Source organism: Corythoichthys intestinalis, chromosome 17 (genome assembly GCF_030265065.1).
Source record: "Corythoichthys intestinalis isolate RoL2023-P3 chromosome 17, ASM3026506v1, whole genome shotgun sequence".
NCBI classification, from domain to species: domain Eukaryota; kingdom Metazoa; phylum Chordata; class Actinopteri; order Syngnathiformes; family Syngnathidae; genus Corythoichthys; species Corythoichthys intestinalis.
The window spans coordinates 41,412,257-41,430,705 of NC_080411.1; the positions used below are offsets into that span (position 1 = coordinate 41,412,257).

General features: G+C 39.4%; 1 protein-coding gene across 8 annotated transcripts in view; it reads left to right on the forward strand.

Annotated features, from left to right (window-relative positions):
- Nucleotides 1–18,449, forward strand: part of cacna1bb (calcium channel, voltage-dependent, N type, alpha 1B subunit, b) — a 411,213-nt gene that overhangs the window by 182,996 nt on the left and 209,768 nt on the right. For all 8 annotated transcript variants that reach the window (XM_057818689.1, XM_057818692.1, XM_057818685.1 and 5 more), the window contains one exon: nucleotides 10,754–10,941. In XM_057818689.1, coding sequence (XP_057674672.1) covers nucleotides 10,754–10,941 — 188 coding nt within the window. The remainder of the gene's footprint in view (nucleotides 1–10,753; nucleotides 10,942–18,449) is intronic.

Below are 18,449 nucleotides of genomic sequence, written 5' to 3' on the forward strand. Positions count from 1 at the left end.
AGGATATTCTTTTTACCCAAGTACTTTCCCCAATTGCTAAATAAATGGCATGGTCATGACAAATAACAATCTTGTGCTAAATGGAATATAAAATAATAAAAATCCATTTATTCAAGACGACATGGCAAAATTACTCCATAATGGTCAAAACAGTCGACTTCACCTTTACTGTCACACCTCCCAAACGATATTTTATGACACCTAAATCGGACATATGTAATTTCCCTTCCCCGGCTTCGGAGAATGTAAACAGACCAGAAGGAGTGACAGCTAGCCGACATGCTAACCCGAACCGAGGGATGTTTCAAAGTCTTCGAAGTGGAAAATCACACATAACTAGCCTGGATTATTTGACATGACCACCCGGTTGTCGAGTTTCTTTGCGGATCGGCAAACCGCCCGGCGGAAAGCAATTTACAGTTCGTTCCCTGGAGGAGGGTGGCTGGAGTTGTTGTGCAGCTAACGTGCTAACAGCTAACTGCTAATGACCATGAGGATAGCTTTTTACATGCCTATCAATGATCAAACGTAAGTAGTCCTTTATTTAAATGAATTTTATAGTGTTTACTTTGTAATCACTGTATTCGTATTTGACATAATACAAAACAAGATGTTTACTCACTTCCTTGTAAGTCCAATGGTCCCACAGTAAATATCCATGGTGAATGGGAACCTTTTGAAACTCCAAAAAGGTGCATACGCCTCTCCCGCACACAGAATGATTTTTCTGCAGCCGTTTGGCTGGCGTGATGCAAAAAATAAAAGTATTAATCCGCAAAATCAGCTGAATCCTTCGTCTTCATACACAACAGTACACTGTATAGTGAAGAGAACGTCTTCTACCGTACACGTCACAGCGCCCTCCTCCTCAATGCAAGACCGAAGCCGGAAGTCACTCATTTTAATGGCGCGGGATTCAAAAAACTAAATAAATATAGCGATCGCTTCCACACACATCCAAGCGGTCCATATCATTCAGGGGCATAAAATACCGCGTGTATTATGAAATAAACATGCTTTTTCGTGTCACAGGCACTTTAAGCATTTATTCACAAAAATTTTCAACGGAAAAAGGTCTTTGTGTGTGTTTCCACTCGGTCAGCTTTGACGGATATAGGCTCCCAAAGAATCGGCCCGCATGTCTAGTCAATATAGTATAAAGTCGATGATTAACAATAGAAAAAACTTTTTCAACATATATATTTAATCCTCAAAGTTAAATACGTCATTGTTTCAATATGTGTTATTTATTTTTAACACACAAAAAGAAAATCTACCAAAACACTTTTTTTCAGCCTAAAACCAGGGAGTGCTGCAGCACCCTCAGCACCCCACTTCCTGCGCCACTCCACACTGTACAGCTACTTGCCCTGATGCACAGCACCCCAACCCTCAAGAGAAGTACCGATAATGCGACAACTGAGCTAACACTTAGCACATGTGCTGACTACTTAGTCGGCGCGCAACACACACACCAACTTTTTTAATTGAGTGATTTTCTAAATTTCAGCTAGGAAATGTAAATTCAGATGCAGAGTGTCCTCTTTTCAGTTCACACTTTCTTCAGAAATGGTTGGACTTTATTTTTGGAAACAACCCTCCTCCAAAAGATGAGCTATGTTTGTGTAAGGCATTTTATAGAGGGCTGCTTCCAAAACAAAAGCTCAGGCCCATTTGCAGCAGTTTGAGCCAGCCATGATGCAGGGCAGTCATGTATGGAATATTTAGCTATTGCAAATCAATTCAAGAAAAAATGTTACTTAAATGAGTTGTAGAATACTATATACATGAAAAAATACAATACTACCCAACCTTAAAATGCGTACGACAGGATAAAAAAAGTCTATATTGTAAATATTTTGGGATGATTCGACTATGTACAACAGGAAACAACGAGGGAAATGCGACGAAGAGAGCCACAAAATGGCATTGTTTCAGTCTCTCTACGCCAATATTTTTACAGGATATTCTCTTTATCGAAGTATTTTTCCCCAATTGCTAAAGAAATGGTACGGTCATGACAAATAACAGTCTTGTGCTAAATGGAATATAAAACAATACAAATGCATTTCTTCAATACGACATGGCAAAATTACTCCATAATGGTCACAACTGTCAACTTCACCTTTACTGTCGCCTTCACCTTTACTGTCATACCTCCTGAGCGATATTTTATGCCACCGTAGTTAGTCAGACTTTTGTTATATCCCTGCCCCGGCTTCGGAGAATGTAAACAAACCAATTGGCGTGACAGCTAGCCGACATGCTAACCCGAACCGAGTGATGTCTCAGTCTTATTTACGCTTTTTGAAGCGAAAAATCACACAAAACTAGCCCGGATCATGTTGATTGTCTTCGCCGATCGGCAACCCACCCGGCGGCGAGTAAGTTACAGCTCGTTCCCCTGATAGAGACAGGAGAGCTCGCCGGGGAAGCAGCTGGAGAGCCGACAGAGAGAGCTGGACAAACCGGCTGACGTAGGAGGCACGCATAGCTGCCACATGATCAACACAAATATGGCGTAAAACAATGCTTTACTACACGGCGAAGACGTAAACAGTGAGAGAGTTGGCATGCAGTTGTTGTGCCACTAACATGGCAGGATTTCTCTGAGAACTTTTCTACGTGTCCGTCCATGATCAAACGTGAGTAAATAGTCCTTTATTTAAATAAAGTTTGTAGTGTTTACTTTGTAATCGCTGTATTCACGGCCATTTTTAATGCAACGTTGCAATTTTTGATGGGGTTGAAAATTTGACAGAACACCGGGCACACGAACAGGGCATTTAAACCAAATATAAAAGGGGGGTGTGCAAACAAGCCGCCGGTCGTCAGCCGAGTGGAGTTCTCGGTGGAAAATCAGCCACAAAATGCAAGCCACCTCCGTATTAAAACGTATGCCATGATCCCGGTACCGTATTGGCCCGAATATAAGACGGTGTTTTTTGCATTGAAATAAGAAAAAGAGGGGGTTGTCTTATATTCATGGTCTAGACATTATACCCATTCACGACGCTAGATGGCGCCAGATATCATTGAAGCGATGTTCTGTCATGACAGATCTCAGCTACTCTCCCCATTCACGACGTTAGATGGTGCCAGATATCATTGAAGCGATGTTCTGTCATCACAGATCTCAGCTACTCTCAAGTTTAACCAGTTTGCATGATTTTATTGCAATCCTTTTCCTTATTCAGATTTGTTTCAAGACTACAGTTACAGTTACACTTCACTTTGATGGTTAATGCAGTTATTGCAATTTTGTTGTTTTATCACAATAGATTGGTTTATTTAAATTTCAAAAACCAGAAGCCATTCATTTAGGAATGTGATTGCATTTTAGTTTACATATTTAAATGTTGAGATATTAAGATTTGAATGAGGCAAATAACATACTTTTTCTTTCAAATATATTTTTTATAATCATTTGTTTCCGATGTAATTATTTTCTGTACAAAAAAGAATTTGGTCTTCAAAAAGTCTTTTTTTCAAACTAGAGTCTTGAAAAAGAGGTGGTCGTCCTATAATCAGGGCCGTCTTATATTCGGGCCAATACGGTATTTGACATAATACAAAATACGATGTTTACTCACTTCCTCATAAGTCCAATGGTCCCACAGTAGTAGGGCTTGCATAGGCCAATATCCACGGTGAACGGGAACCTTTTAAAACCCCAAAAAGCTCACACGCCTTTCCCTGGTGCAGCAACAATTTTCTGCAACCGTTTGGCTGGCATGATGCGAAAAATAAACAAATTAATCCGCAAAATCAGCTGAATCCGCAGTCCATCTGCATGCTATAAAGCAATGCTGTATTGTGAGATGCTGACCCAGGTGACATCACATTCGCATTCGTCCTAAACCTGAGAAAAAAATTTAAATATATAAAACTATCGCTTCCACACACATTCAAACGGTCCATTTCATTCAGGTGTGAAATATGAAATAAACATGCTTTTTGGTGTCATACGCACTTTAAAGTAAATATGTTTCGTTGTTCAAACTGTTTACTCTTTTCTCTAGAGTCCAAAACAATGCAACGACAATCTAAAATATCTGTGCAATGGATTGATTGAACAAGGGGTATGCACTTTGTAAAAGCAAATAAGGACATTAGATGTTCCCACGTAATACTTGGGCACTGAGTCTGGCTGACACAGCATCTGTCAGCGGGAAGCAAAGGACCCATTTTACAGGAGTGGCACTAGAGGCATGTTGGCTGTGCAAAGTGGCTCTGCACATCATTGTTAAAACTTGATCGAGGCAAGAAATGTTGGCCTCGGAAGCATCTGTTAGACTCAGCAAAATCATTGTTCATCCTAGACTGTTTGACGTGCGCCTGCAGAACCTGTAAGTCATCTCTCAGCACCTTCCATTCAGTCCAGTGCAATTAAAAAACTCAAAACTTCAACATGTTGCTAAGAAACTTTACTGCATGTTTCAATATGTGACATCACTTCAAGTGAAAGTGGAAACAATGGCGAAGACTGTATGCATGTTTGTAACTGAATGTGTTACAAAAAGGACATTTTCTTGTTTGTCTCTGGCAATTGGCAATGAAAAACAGTCACTGGGAAATATTTTATTGGATATAAATTCATGCACACAATACAACATAAAGAAACGTAATGGAAAATTCATGTTGCTTCTCAGCTTGGTTTCTTTTCAAATTGCAGTCATGCAGTATGCATGCATATAGTAGTCACTATAATGATTTTCTGCGTGGTAGCAACACATCAATAACACATCACTTCATCCTTTTAGTAGCCGATGACATGGCAAATATTGCGCTTACTGGGGACATGATGCATCACAAAATACAAAGTAGGGCTGGCGACAAAGCCATTTAGGGTACAAATAAATACACTTATTATTTAGGCTGGAGTGGATTTTGTGAGAATGGATTTTAGTACAAAACGTGAACAATTCAAGCAGGGGCGTCACTTGACCTAATACATTTTTTAAAGCACTTATCTATCATAAAAAGTCAGGAATAGCGCTTTATATATAATCAAACCAAAATACCAACAACTTTCTGTTAAAAAAAAAATAAAGGGGTGCAAAAAATCAAAATTGGGACATCCCTTGTTGATAGTCAATTCATCTCTGCTCATGCTCATCAACTTCCTTCTCTCCTTCACCTCTTCCTGCACTACTTTGTCTGGACAGATTTGAGGATATATCACTGTAACTGTTATGCAATTAATCAGTGTTTCTCAACTGGTACGTTGTTACCTAAAAGTGGTTTATGTTGCCTAGGTGGGTTACCTAGCTTACCTCACTCATTCCTCCTTGCCAATCCTTGGTGCGAGCAAATGACTTTCTTATATCCATTTGCAAGAATAATGCTGTTTGAGTCAAATAGAAATAAAAAATAAGACATCTCGTTACTGATTATCGGGACTGCAGTAACAATGCTTGTAAAACAGCTGGAAAATTATGAAATTATGAAGAGTACAAATATAAAATTGTTAGAGGTTATATCCCAAAGATAGGCAATTCATTCATACAGATTGATTCCATTTATTTTGGTCATATAAACAAATAGCAATAAATAGCATCTGTATTAATCAGTGCTTAATTAGTAAATCATAAGGTGCCGGAATGGAAAGTACATATGACAGCGCAGGGATGACGAGACGGGCACAGGTCCCGGAACATTCGCAGAAAATGGTGCTGAAAACAACACGCAAATGCCCACTTGCCATGCTGTGGGAATTATAAGCATCATATGAGTGGGCCATAAGAGTGTATTTCTTTAGAATTCATTTTGTTTTATTAGCGTATTTTCCGCACTATAGACCCCACTTACCAACGTCACACAATAACGTGTCGCTGTATCCGGCCAACATATTGTCCGTCTTTGTTTATCTGTATTCTCAATAGTTTCAATTTGTCGTGCAATTTATAGTGCAATTCATGGAAGCCCCGGAGCTTTCAGACGCTGTAAACTCATTGGATGCATTGCATAAAAGGCGTTATGTGGAAAAGCTTAAGTCTATCCATTCGCCAGATCCATATTTGATGCTTAAATCGATATTTTTCAACCTGCTGTCTTCGCCGTCTCTGCCGGTCATCTGCTACCCTGATATCTACAACTACAGTGCCTTGCAAAAGTATTCGGCCCCCTTGAATCTTGCAACCTTTCGCCACATTTCAGGCTTCAAACATAAAGATATAAAATTGAATTTTTTTGTCAAGAATCAACAACAAGTGGGACACAATCGTGAAGTGGAACAACATTTATTGGATAATTTAACCTTTTTTAACAAATAAAAAACTGAAAAGTGGGGCGTGCAATATTATTCGGCCCCTTTACTTTCAGTGCAGCAAACTCACTCCAGAAGTTCAGTGAGGATCTCTGAATGATCCAATGTTGTCCTAAATGACCGATGATGATAAATAGAATCCACCTGTGTGTAATCAAGTCTCCGTATAAATGCACCTGCTCTGTGATAGTGTCAGGGTTCTGTTTAAAGTGCAGAGAGCATTATGAAAACCAAGGAACACACCAGGCAGGTCCGAGATACTGTTGTGGAGAAGTTTAAATCCGGATTTGGATACAAAAAGATTTCCCAAGCTTTAAACATCTCAAGGAGCACTGTGCAAGCCATCATATTGAAGTGGAAGGAGCATCAGACCACTGCAAATCTACCAAGACCCGGCCGTCCTTCCAAACTTTCTTCTCAAACAAGGAGAAAACTGATCAGAGATGCAGCCAAGAGGCCCATGATCACTCTGGATGAATTGCAGAGATCTACAGCTGCGGTGGGAGAGTCTGTCCATAGGACAACAATCAGTCGTACACTGCACAAATCTGGCCTGGAAGAGTGGCAAGAAGAAAGCCATTTCTCAAAGATATCCATAAAAAGTCTCGTTTAAAGTTTGCCACAAGCCACCTGGGAGACACACCAAACATGTGGAAGAAGGTGCTCTGGTCAGATGAAACCAAAATTGAACTTTTTGGCCACAATGCAAAACAATATGTTTGGCATAAAAGCAACACAGCTCATCACCCTGAACACACCATCCCCACTGTCAAACATGGTGGTGGCAGCATCATGGTTTGGGCCTGCTTTTCTTCAGCAGGGACAGGGAAGATGGTTAAAATTGACGGGAAGATGGATGCAGCCAAATACAGGAACATTCTGGAAGAAAACCTGTTGGTATCTGCACAAGACCTGAGACTGGGACAGAGATTTATCTTCCAACAGGACAATGATCCAAAACATAAAGCCAAATCTACAATGGAATGGTTCAAAAATAAACATATCCAGGTGTTAGAATGGCCAAGTCAAAGTCCAGACCTGAATCCAATCGAGAATCTGTGGAAAGAGCTGAAGACTGCTGTTCACAAACACTCTCCATCCAACCTCACTGAGCTCGAGCTGTTTTGCAAGGAAGAATGGGCAAGAATGTCAGTCTCTCGATGTGCAAAACTGATAGAAACATACCCCAAGCGACTTGCAGCTGTAATTGGAGCAAAAGGTGGCGCTACAAAGTATTAACGCAAGGGGGCCGAATAATATTGCACGCCCCACTTTTCAGTTTTTTATTTGTTAAAAAAGTTTAAATTATCCAATAAATTTTGTTCCACTTCACGATTGTGTCCCACTTGTTGTTGATTCTTGACAAAAAATTAAAATTTTATATCTTTATGTTTGAAGCCTGAAATGTGGCGAAAGGTTGCATGGTTCAAGGGGGCCGAATACTTTTGCAAGGCACTGTATCTTGTCCACAGAAACTCAGCCTATTCTCACAAAACTTTGAAAAACTTTAAGCGCAGCACTCTAAGCAACATTACCCCATGTGACCCTTTACTTTCAATTTTCTAAAATGGCGACAATCAATAAAAAAAAAAGTTGACTGTGATGGCCGACGCTTCAAGGATAGGTGGATATTGGACTATTTCTTCAATACAATACGCAACAACTGTGTCAGCCTCATTTGCAAAGAGACAGTCACTGTTTTCAAAGAGTTCGATGTGACGCGACATTACCAAACAAGACACGCTGGCATGTACGACAACATTACAAGGAAGATACGCAGTGAGAAATTATAGCAACTTGAAGCTAATCTAATTTCACAGCAGCATTATTCGCAAGAGCCCGAGTGTTGAAAGAGAACGCCACAAAGGCGAGATTATTGAAATTATGAATAAAAAAATAAAAAATAATAAAGCAAATGTGACACACAGAAGGGCTTGCTAAAAATTGTTTAAATATATTGTTCTACGTAAATCAGCCCCCCACATTTTTACCACACCAAATCTGGCCCCCTTTGCAAAAAGTTTGGACACCCCTGTTTAACTGATGATCCGTAGACGAGGCCAGCTTCTTTCACTTGGTACCAGCTAAATATTCAAAAAATAATGATGACGGAAGAAATAAACATCTTGAATTTGAAACTGTATGTTGTCGGCGATTAGCCTCGCAATGATCTTAATTGTGGTGTTCAGCCCCAAACCCTCTAAATATATATTAAATGCATCTTACCAAGTATAAAATGACTACTACATAGTTTGTGGTGATCGTTTGGTGCCCAGTTTTCTCGTCTAATTGCAGCAGTCCATCTCGCTCTCCTCTCCGAGTCTCTCGGAATACGGTAGAACTTCAAGTCTCTCCGTCTATCTTCTCTGTTACTGCAACCAACCGCCACACACGCCTTCACCATTTTGATTATTAATGTTAACGAGCAGAAAAACACGCCATAAGAGGAGGAATTTACGTAGCGGCAATGCGTAAACACGACGAGCTGACGGACAATATGGCGCGGAGGCATGGTTGTGACGTCATGTGAGTGGGGTCTATAAGGCGCACCTAAATGCCTTCAATTCTCTCAAAAGCCGACAGTGCGCCTTATAATCCAATGTGCTTTACATTTGGATCAATATTGGTTAATTATGGCATGAAATTCCCTCTGTACATGCATAAATCAACCCCAACCCCTACTACTACTACTACTGCTGCACCTTATGCTGCGCTGCACCCTATATACTGTATGAAAAAACATTTTAAAATAGACCATTCATTCAAGGTGCACCTTATATTCTGATGTGCCTTATAGTGTGGAAAATACAGTACATTTTAATTAGCATTTATTTTAATTTGTGATTTGTTTTATTGACCAAAATATATACAGTATATGGCGGAAAACACTCAGGTGACTTGAAGTTCCGCTTCGAGACCCCCAATTTGGCCAACTTTCAAAATTGTCCGATATGCATGTGTGATACATCACTGGAAAGCTTAAAATCTCAATTTCCTGGGGGAAGAAAAATTTTGAACAGGAGGGCATTTTTAAAAAACATTTTTTAAACAGCGAAACCCTATCTGGAGGTGAGAGCACGCGAGAGCAGGATAACGGACGCCATGACTTTAACGTGATATTATTGCGTACTTACCTTGTTTCGATCCAAAAACTCCATGTAGCATGTATCACTGAGTGTCAAGACACAGCTGTAAATGGCCACAGCTGGATTTTTGGGGGATTTTATGGGTTAAACATGGTAATATGACAAGGGTCGCAATGCAGAAATCGCAGACATGAAGGAGTGGTCGAGATTTTCTTTTTCATATATCTACCCTTTTTAATGTTTTTTTCTTCTTCAATTTTTCTTTGTTTGGATCGATTATTCCTCATCTAACATATTGGAGAAAATGCGACAGTAACAAAAAAAAAAATACAATCAAGTGATAGTTATGATGTAGATATCTGTGACTTTTTTACAGACGCCATTTTTTTCATTGTGACGTAATTTGTTTTAAAGTTTAAAATATATGCGAGCGAATAATTTTTTTAAAGTCGTTTCTTTTAACGAAATGAAATATTAGACACCAATTAATGATTCTAAGCTAAAAATGACATTTTGAATAATAAATATAATGTTCTATCAAACACAACATTTCTTTTGGCTTAAAATACAGCAGTTTCTTTTAAAGAGGAGTGCAAGAGCAGAAACTGCTTTTTCAGTCTTGTCTGTGTTTTCTGGCATATATACATACACACACACACACACACACACACACACACACACACACACACACACACACACATATATATATATATATATATATATATATATATATATATATATATATATATATATATATATATATATATATATATATATATATATATATATATATATATACACAGTATATACTGTATAGTGAGACCTGGCATTCATATACTGTATGTGGACATCAAACCTTGGATTGCATAGGCCAAGTGTTGGTATCCAATTGTGGCCTACATGACCCAAAATGTGATGTCCATGTGTGGACACCAGGTCTTTATGAGGTTACGTTCCCTTAAATGACCAAAAATAGTCACTTGCCTGTCGATTGCTGGAAGGTGATCTGCTGAACCGACCAACCTTTATATTCTTTGTACAGGCCTTCAACCTGTGGTGACACATGCTGTATTGATGGACAGAATGAGGCTGTAGCACCACTCTGAATGATAGGGTTAGCAAGGTCACTGAGAAAAATCATTTGAAGTGGACTGAGCACTTACCAGGGATGGATGCCTTTAGAGCCCTTAATTGATGATAACTGATGGTGTACCGATCATGAAACACACTGTAACGGCAGCATTAGGTGGCTAGAGGAACTTGCTTGGAAAAGGGCTCCCAGGCTTGTATTGAGACAGGTCATGGTGAAATTCTGCTTCTCTATGTGGAAAAGCAAAAGAGATGAATATTCCTCGTATAAAAAATACATACCAAGAAGTATTCTCTCTTTTTCCTTCAGGTGAAAAAGCAGCAGAATGGCCTTGTGGTCTGGATCCCCCAGCCAGGTTGTGTCCAAACGGGACTAAATGCACGGAGTACTGGACCGGACCCAATTTTGGTATTACCAACTTCGACAACATCCTGTTTGCTGTGCTTACGGTGTTCCAGTGCATCACGATGGAGGGCTGGGTGGATATCCTCTATAGTGTAAGTTGATTCATTTTGCAATGTGTCTTTAGGTGGAGTTTCTATGAAATTATGCAAAAAGTCACCGACAACAACTGATCCATTTTTGACCACATGTGTTATTTATATCAACAAGCAAAATGTAGTTGATGTGATATAATATCTCCATGCGTGCAAGCGTCCTCGGTTCAGATATTTTTATACCTTGATTACTGTGTTATAATATATTTTATCCGCCTTTATGAAATAGATAAACTCACGGTTAACATACAATAGGTATTCGCTTAGTGTGCTTTATGAAATAATGATAAGTAGTTTTGTTTATTGTTGTGTCCGTATGTATGTACACTTGTACAGTGGTATGAAATAGTATCTGGACCTTTTGGAATTTCTCACATTTCTGCATAAAATCACAATCAAATGTGTTCTGATATTTGTCAAAATCACACAGATGAAAAAACACTGTCTGCCTTAACTGAAACCACCCAAACATATATAGGTTTCCATATTTTAATGAAGATATTATGCAAACAAAGTCAGAAAGGGGAAAACTACGTAAGTGAACCATCACATTTAATATTTTGTGCCCCACCCCCTTTGGCAGCAATAACGTCAACCAGACACTTCCTGTAGCTGCAGATTCTCTCCAAAACTGCTGTAGTTCAGTCAGATTCCTGTGATGTCTGGCGTGAATTGCTGTCTTTAGGTCATGCCACAGCATCTCAATAGTGTTTAAGTCTGGACTTTGACTTGGCCACTCCAGAAAGTGTATTTTGTTCTTCTGAAACCATTCTGAAGTTGATGTATTTCTGTTTTTTGGATCATCGTCTTGTTGCAGCAGCCATCCTCTTTTTAGCTTCAACTGACAGACGGCCTCAGGTTTTTCAGCAAAACATCCAGATAAACTTTTGAATTCATTCTTCCATTAATGATTGCAAGTTGTCCAGGCCCTGAGACAGCAAACTGCCCCAAATCATGATGCTCCCCCCACCATGCTTCACGGTAGGGGTGAGGTGTTGATGTTGGTGAGCTCTTCCATTATCCTCAACACATGACGTTGTGGGTTACTCCCAAACAATTCAACTTTGGTTTCATCAGTCCACAAAATATTTTGCCAAAACTTCTGTGAAGTGTCCAAGTGCCTTTTTGCGAACATTAAACGAGCAACAATGTTTTTTTTAGAGTGCAATGGCTTCCTCTGTGGAGTCTTCCCATGAACACAATTCTTGGCCATAGCTTAACATATAGTTGATGTGTGCACAGAGGTATTGGACTGTGGCAGTGGTTTCAGTAAGTCTTTAGCAGACACGGTCGGGTTCTTTTTTACCTCTCTGAATATTCTGCGCTGAACTTTTGGCATCATCTTTGGTGGACGACCACTCCTTGGGAGAGAAGCAACAGTGCCAAACTCCATTTTTAGACAACTTCCCCAACTGTCGACTGATGAACATCCAGACTTTTAGAGATCCTTTCCCTATAAATGTTTTGGTGGTTTTAGTTAAAACAGACAGTTTTTTCATCTGTGTGATCTTGACAGATGAGATCACATTTGATGGTGATTTTACTGCATGTAGAAATGTGAGAAATTCTAAAAAATTCAGATACTTTTTCATACCACTGTATGTATGTATGTATGTATGTATGTATGTATGTATGTATGTATGTATGTATGTATGTATGTATGTATGTATGTATGTATGTATGTATGTCTATCTACCCATTCATTCATTCATTCATTCATTCATTCATTCATTCATTCATTCATTCATTCATTCATTCCTCAATTAAAATCTGATCCTTTTCCTTGTGAGCAATTTCTTAGACACCACAATTTAAGCCATCTTTCCTCCTCCTTCCTGCTCTTTTCCATTTCACTCCCAACATCTTCTGTGGCTTTTTAAGGTTCATTATGCTAAGCGCTTGCTGTCTCTGTGGTTTGATCCAGGACAGCATTTTCATTCTGTTGATACTTTTCCATTTTTATTCTTACTGTTTCCTTCTTACGGCTTCTCAGAACTATTTCATCCTATTTCTTTCTGAAGGGGCTTTATCACAGATTACCTTCTAACCAGTCAGACATTATTTTTTGCATATTTTTGTAGTTCTTCTTTGCAGTGATACAGCTCCTGGTTTCTAAAATATATACAGTAAATAATACAATTCCACAATGACGGAATACTCCATTTATCATTGCAGCAATGATATGTAATTTGCTTTTATAATTGGAGTAGTCTCATTAATTTTGCATCGTTTATTCATTACATACACAAAAACAGAAGTATTTTCACAAGTGCTTCGTCGACAAAAAGTTGTCAGTGAATAATGCACCAACACAGAAAAGATAAATCAACCTTATCATGCAAAAAGCAGCTTGTGTTGTTGATGGGGATGACCTTAAATGGAACTAAGATCGGCAGAGCTATGAACAATAGGGTTAGTTCAACAATAGTGGATCATACGCCGTGGCCCAAGAGTATCAAGACTGCATACACAATTGTTTTTGTAGTAAGACAATGGGATAACAATGAAAGACGTCAACTATAATCTGCAGTAATTAAGTAATTTGATGATACACTAAATTGTATTTTAACACCTTATTAGGCAAGTGACTATTTTTGGTAAATAAATAAATAAATAATCTATAGCTCAGGCCCGGATCTAGGTTTACCCACCAGAGTGGGCACTAAGAAATCTTGAGGGGGCACCCCCAATGCAGGCTTTTTTTTTAACCTCTGCATTTCTCCGGGCTTGGGATCGGCGCAAGTAGGACACTGGCTTGTGTCCTGTTGAGGCTGCATTAATTTTTTGGAGGTTTATTTATTTATTTATTTATTTATCTATTTATTTATTTTTTCATTCATCTATCTACTTATTCTCGCAGTCGGCGTGATGTCACGATGACTTCATCTCGCATAGCAACGTGTCGCCATTTTGAGATGGAGGCACGCACAGGTAAACATCTGTAGTCAAACGTTGTCTGAAATTCATATATTTCAGCTGTGGTTTGCGTCTTTTTTTCATAAAAACGTCTTAAACATGACTTATTATTATCACGAGTCACTGCCGACAGACACCGACAGACACGAGGAGGCGATACAACTTAAAATTAGCGTGTATTGGCCTGCAAATCTACCCATACAAAGTCGCAGCTGATAGCTGGATAAACAATCCAAAGGAATTGCCTGCAGTGGAGTTCGGAAACATCTACAACTACCTCATAAAGTCACCCAGTAAGTTGACCTTTATCAATTACGTAGAATACTGTATGTACTGTGTGGAACTAAGAAAACTGGTAGTATAGGACTGATTATTTCTGCCGTAACCGGTAATTCGCCTCCAAGCGTTACTTAGCCGTGAACACGTCACGGCAAAATAACCAATTCCCACCTGGCCAATAATATACCGATTGACGGATCAGAGCAGTTCACGGCAAAAGAAAAATAATGCTTTGCGAGTTCTCGGTTACGGTAATAATAACCACTGCCTAGTCTATTGAATCCTAGCAGCTAATTGGGGCAAAAAATTCTATTAAAGTTTACTCACCAGTAATAAAATGTCAGCTGCAAACGTAAATGTGCCTGGATTTAGGTTTCCACTGGTGAGAATGGTCAATGGAACCGTCTTCTTTTACTGTTCCTCGATTGATTGCTTTCAGCCATTTGCTTGTCCTTTTCTTCTCATGAGGAAGAATGAAGAACTTCAAATGCGGCTCCGAACTCTTCCTTGTGTGACAACCCGCAACACAGCAACTTTTAGTCATTCCGACGGAAAAAAGAGCGCAAAAAGACGAAAGTTCAACACATTTGTATTACAATGCACGACAGAGCAACTGCACGTGACTCGTCTTTTGCCCCGTTTTCAATATGGCGACGCTTTGTTGTGGCTGGTGACGTCATTAATGCCCGGATGTCTGACTCCGAGAATGTGTCTGGAGGAGAGAGAGGAAGTGTGCGGATAACAAACGAGTTTAGAAAAACAGCTTGTTTTGGTGATTGCTTGTTCGGCGTGGTTGCAGCCAACAGTAACCGTTAATCCTGCAATAAAAAAAGTAGGTGAGACCAACTCTCCGTGCGTTCTCTATATAATAGATAGAATAGATAATAGATATTCATGACATTTTGATTGGGTGGGCATGACTCATGTCTGGGTGGGCCGTGCCCACCCCGGCCCCCCCATACATCCGGCCCCGCTAGCTAGGTTCATACCAAAGATTTAAATGCACAAATCCAATTTTTCTTCATATCTGTTTTTTTTTTAAAGTGGGCATTTAGACTGCCTTTTTCCATTCCAATTAATAGAGCATTTATCCCCAAGAGTTGAAACATGCTGTTGTGTTGCAATACACTTTAGTTGTGCCTCATAAATACAGATGAAACCTCTCCTACTATACACTTTCCCAATGTTACTTGAAAAGGGGCTTAAATTAAAACGGTTGCATCCTAATCTCTCTTTGGTGGGTAATTCCCGAGTCATTAAAATGCAAGTGCGACAATCTCATGTTATCTAGTGACTGTTGGAGCAATCAGTGGTTTAAGCATCACCACTTACACGGTTTTATTTCGTCTGGATGTGCTGTTTCAGGCTTGAGGATGATTGTCTCTGCCTTACATTGAGTCCTGCCACATTGACGAAATAAACCCAACTGGAATTATCCTTAATGATGTACACTAGGTTCCTCTTGAGAGACTTGAACCTCCTGATAAGCATTACGATGTATGCCACCAGTGCATTTTGGCATTATCTCCTCATTTGTGCCCCCATTCAGCAAAATGACACTGATGCACCAAAGCTAGACAAATAAACTGTGAATACTGTTGCTCTGAATCAGTAAGCATAAAATTGACACTCTTTTGGCAGCAGATTAATATTTGGGTGCTTTTGAAGTGCAGGAAATGTGCCAATCTTCATTTCATGCCATGTATTTTTTATTCCATTTTCGGGTATTAAAGAAGCGCCATTCTTTTTGAATCCTAAATGGAATTGGTCAAAACTGACATTCTTAGTCGGTGTTCTTGGCAGTGTTGCCAACTGTATAGTGCAATTCAACACAAGGCAAGTCAAAGTGATTTACATCACATGAAGATCCACAAAAGGAGATAAAATTATTCCTAAAAAACACATTAAATAAAAAAGAAATTTAAAAACAAAGACAATTGAGATAGGAAATAGAATGATACATAAACAAGAAATAGAATGATACATACAAATCACATTAAATCATCAAGAGAATTAAAAAATAATTGCAATCGTGAATGGAAACAAAACAAAAATAAATAAAAAACAAATAACTTGAAATTTGAAATGTATAGACAGTTAATAATATACTGTGGTAAACAATAACGTTTTTATGCCTGATTTGAAGGAGCTCACAGTTTGAGCATGCTTCAGACCTTCAGGCCAACGACTGCATAATGTATTGATGCGACACCGGGCGCAGGGCCGATAAATAGAGGGCTTGCATTGGTAGAGGTTAGATTTTGTGCCCGAACCCGAACCCGACCCGACCCGACCCGACATTCGGGTCGGGTCGGGCCCACATTTTAAGCATTCACGTTCGGGTCAGTTCGGGTCGGGCCCCATGCCGAACTAATAAATTATTTTAAAAAAAAAAAAAAAAAATGGAGAGCAGGCTCTCTGTATTGCGCTTCTGCTTGTGCGTGTGCACGAACGCCGTGGCGCCGGCCGCTTTTTATTCTTGTCCTCCCGCTGTACCGTTTGCGCATGGCCGAGCCGCCGCCCTCATTTTCATTTCCTTGTCAGAGAGGCGCGTCCAAGTGAGAACAATATCCCACACACTCAGAAATATGTTTAACAAACTTTCCCAGCGTTATTTCGTTGTGTGAATGCTTTGATAATTCTCAAAAAAAAAGTAGATTATTTAAACATTAAGAAAACTTGCGTTTTTTTCTGCCAACTCGAAGAAATGAAAATAAATTGCTGCTGCTGCGTTTTTTTCCGCGTCACTCAAAAAAAAAAAAAAAAAAATGGAGAGCAGGCTCTCTGTATTGCGCTTTTGCTTGTGCGTGTGCACGAACGCCGTGGCGCCGGCCGCTCTTTATTCTTGTCCTCCCGCTGTACCGTTTGCGCACGGCCGAGGCGCCGCCCTCATTTTCATTTCCTTGTCAGAGAGGCGCGTCCATGTGAGAACAATATCCCACACACTCAGAAATATGTTTAACAAACTTTCCCAGCGTTATTTCGTTGTGTGAATGCTTTGATAATTCTCAAAAAAATATGTAGATTATTTAACCATTAAGAAAACTTGCGTTTTTTTCTGCCAACTCGAAGAAATGAAAATAAATTGCTGCTGCTGCGTTTTTTCCGCGTCACTCAAAAAAAAAAAAAAAAAAAAAAATCGGGTTTTTCGGGCTCGGGCCTGCAAATCTAGTTAAGTGATCGAGCTCGGGCCGGGTCGGGCCTCAATACCAGCGGGCCGTGTCGGGTCGGGCTGGATTTTTTAGGCCCGAACTAGGATCTATGTTGGCGGACACAGACAACAGACAAAAAGCTTTTTTCGTTGAAAATTCTTGTGAATAAATGCTTAAATCCTTGAATTCTTTATAAATAAGGACGTAAAACAGTCTCTATTCTTGGTTAAAAGCAAAAAAAACGTGCGGTTAGCATTTATTTTACTTAGATATGTCGAAGCACAATGCTAGTCTGTAAATGTAGCTAGCGGCCGCCTTATGTACACAGAGCTTTTCTAGTGAAAATTCTTGTGAATAAATGCTTAAATCCCCGAATTTTTAGATATGGACGTAAAACAGTTTTGGATTCTTGGTTAAGAGCAAAAAAAAACAACAACAAAAAACCGTGCAGTTAGCATTTGTTTTACGTAAATTTGTCGAAGTAAAATGCTAGTCTGTTAGTAAATGTAGTTAGCGGCCGCCTTATGTACACAGAGCTTTTCTAGTGAAAATTCTTGTGAATAAATGCCCTAATCCCCGAATTCTTTATAGATATCAACGCAAAACAGTCTCGATTCTTGGTTAAAAGCAAAAAAATGTGCAGTTAGCATTTATTTTACGTAAATATTGCGAACTATGATGCCAATGCAGTAGTGGCAATTTCACCCATTGATTTTTTTCACGTTTCAAAATGCATTCATGGTACAAAAAATATAATAATTTGTTGGACTATAAGTCGCACCTGAGTATTAATTGCACCAGCCAAAAAATGCACAATGAAAAGGAAAAAAACATATATAAGGCGCACCTGAGTATAAGTCGCACTTTTGGGGGGGCAATTTATTTGATAGAGTCCAGCACCAAGAACAAACATGTCATCTTGAAGGGCAATTTAAAATTCAATAGTGAACAACAGGCTGAATAGGTGTACGGTATGCTAACATTACATGACGTTAGAAGTTAAATCGAGCCTAAAAAATCCAGCCCGACCCGATCGGCCCGCGGGTATTAAACACCGACCCGGTCCGCCGATCAATTAACTCGATTTGCAGGCCCGAGCCCAAACCCCCCCCCCAAAATTTTATGTTTTATTTGAAGGCACGAGCCCGAAAAAACCCCCCC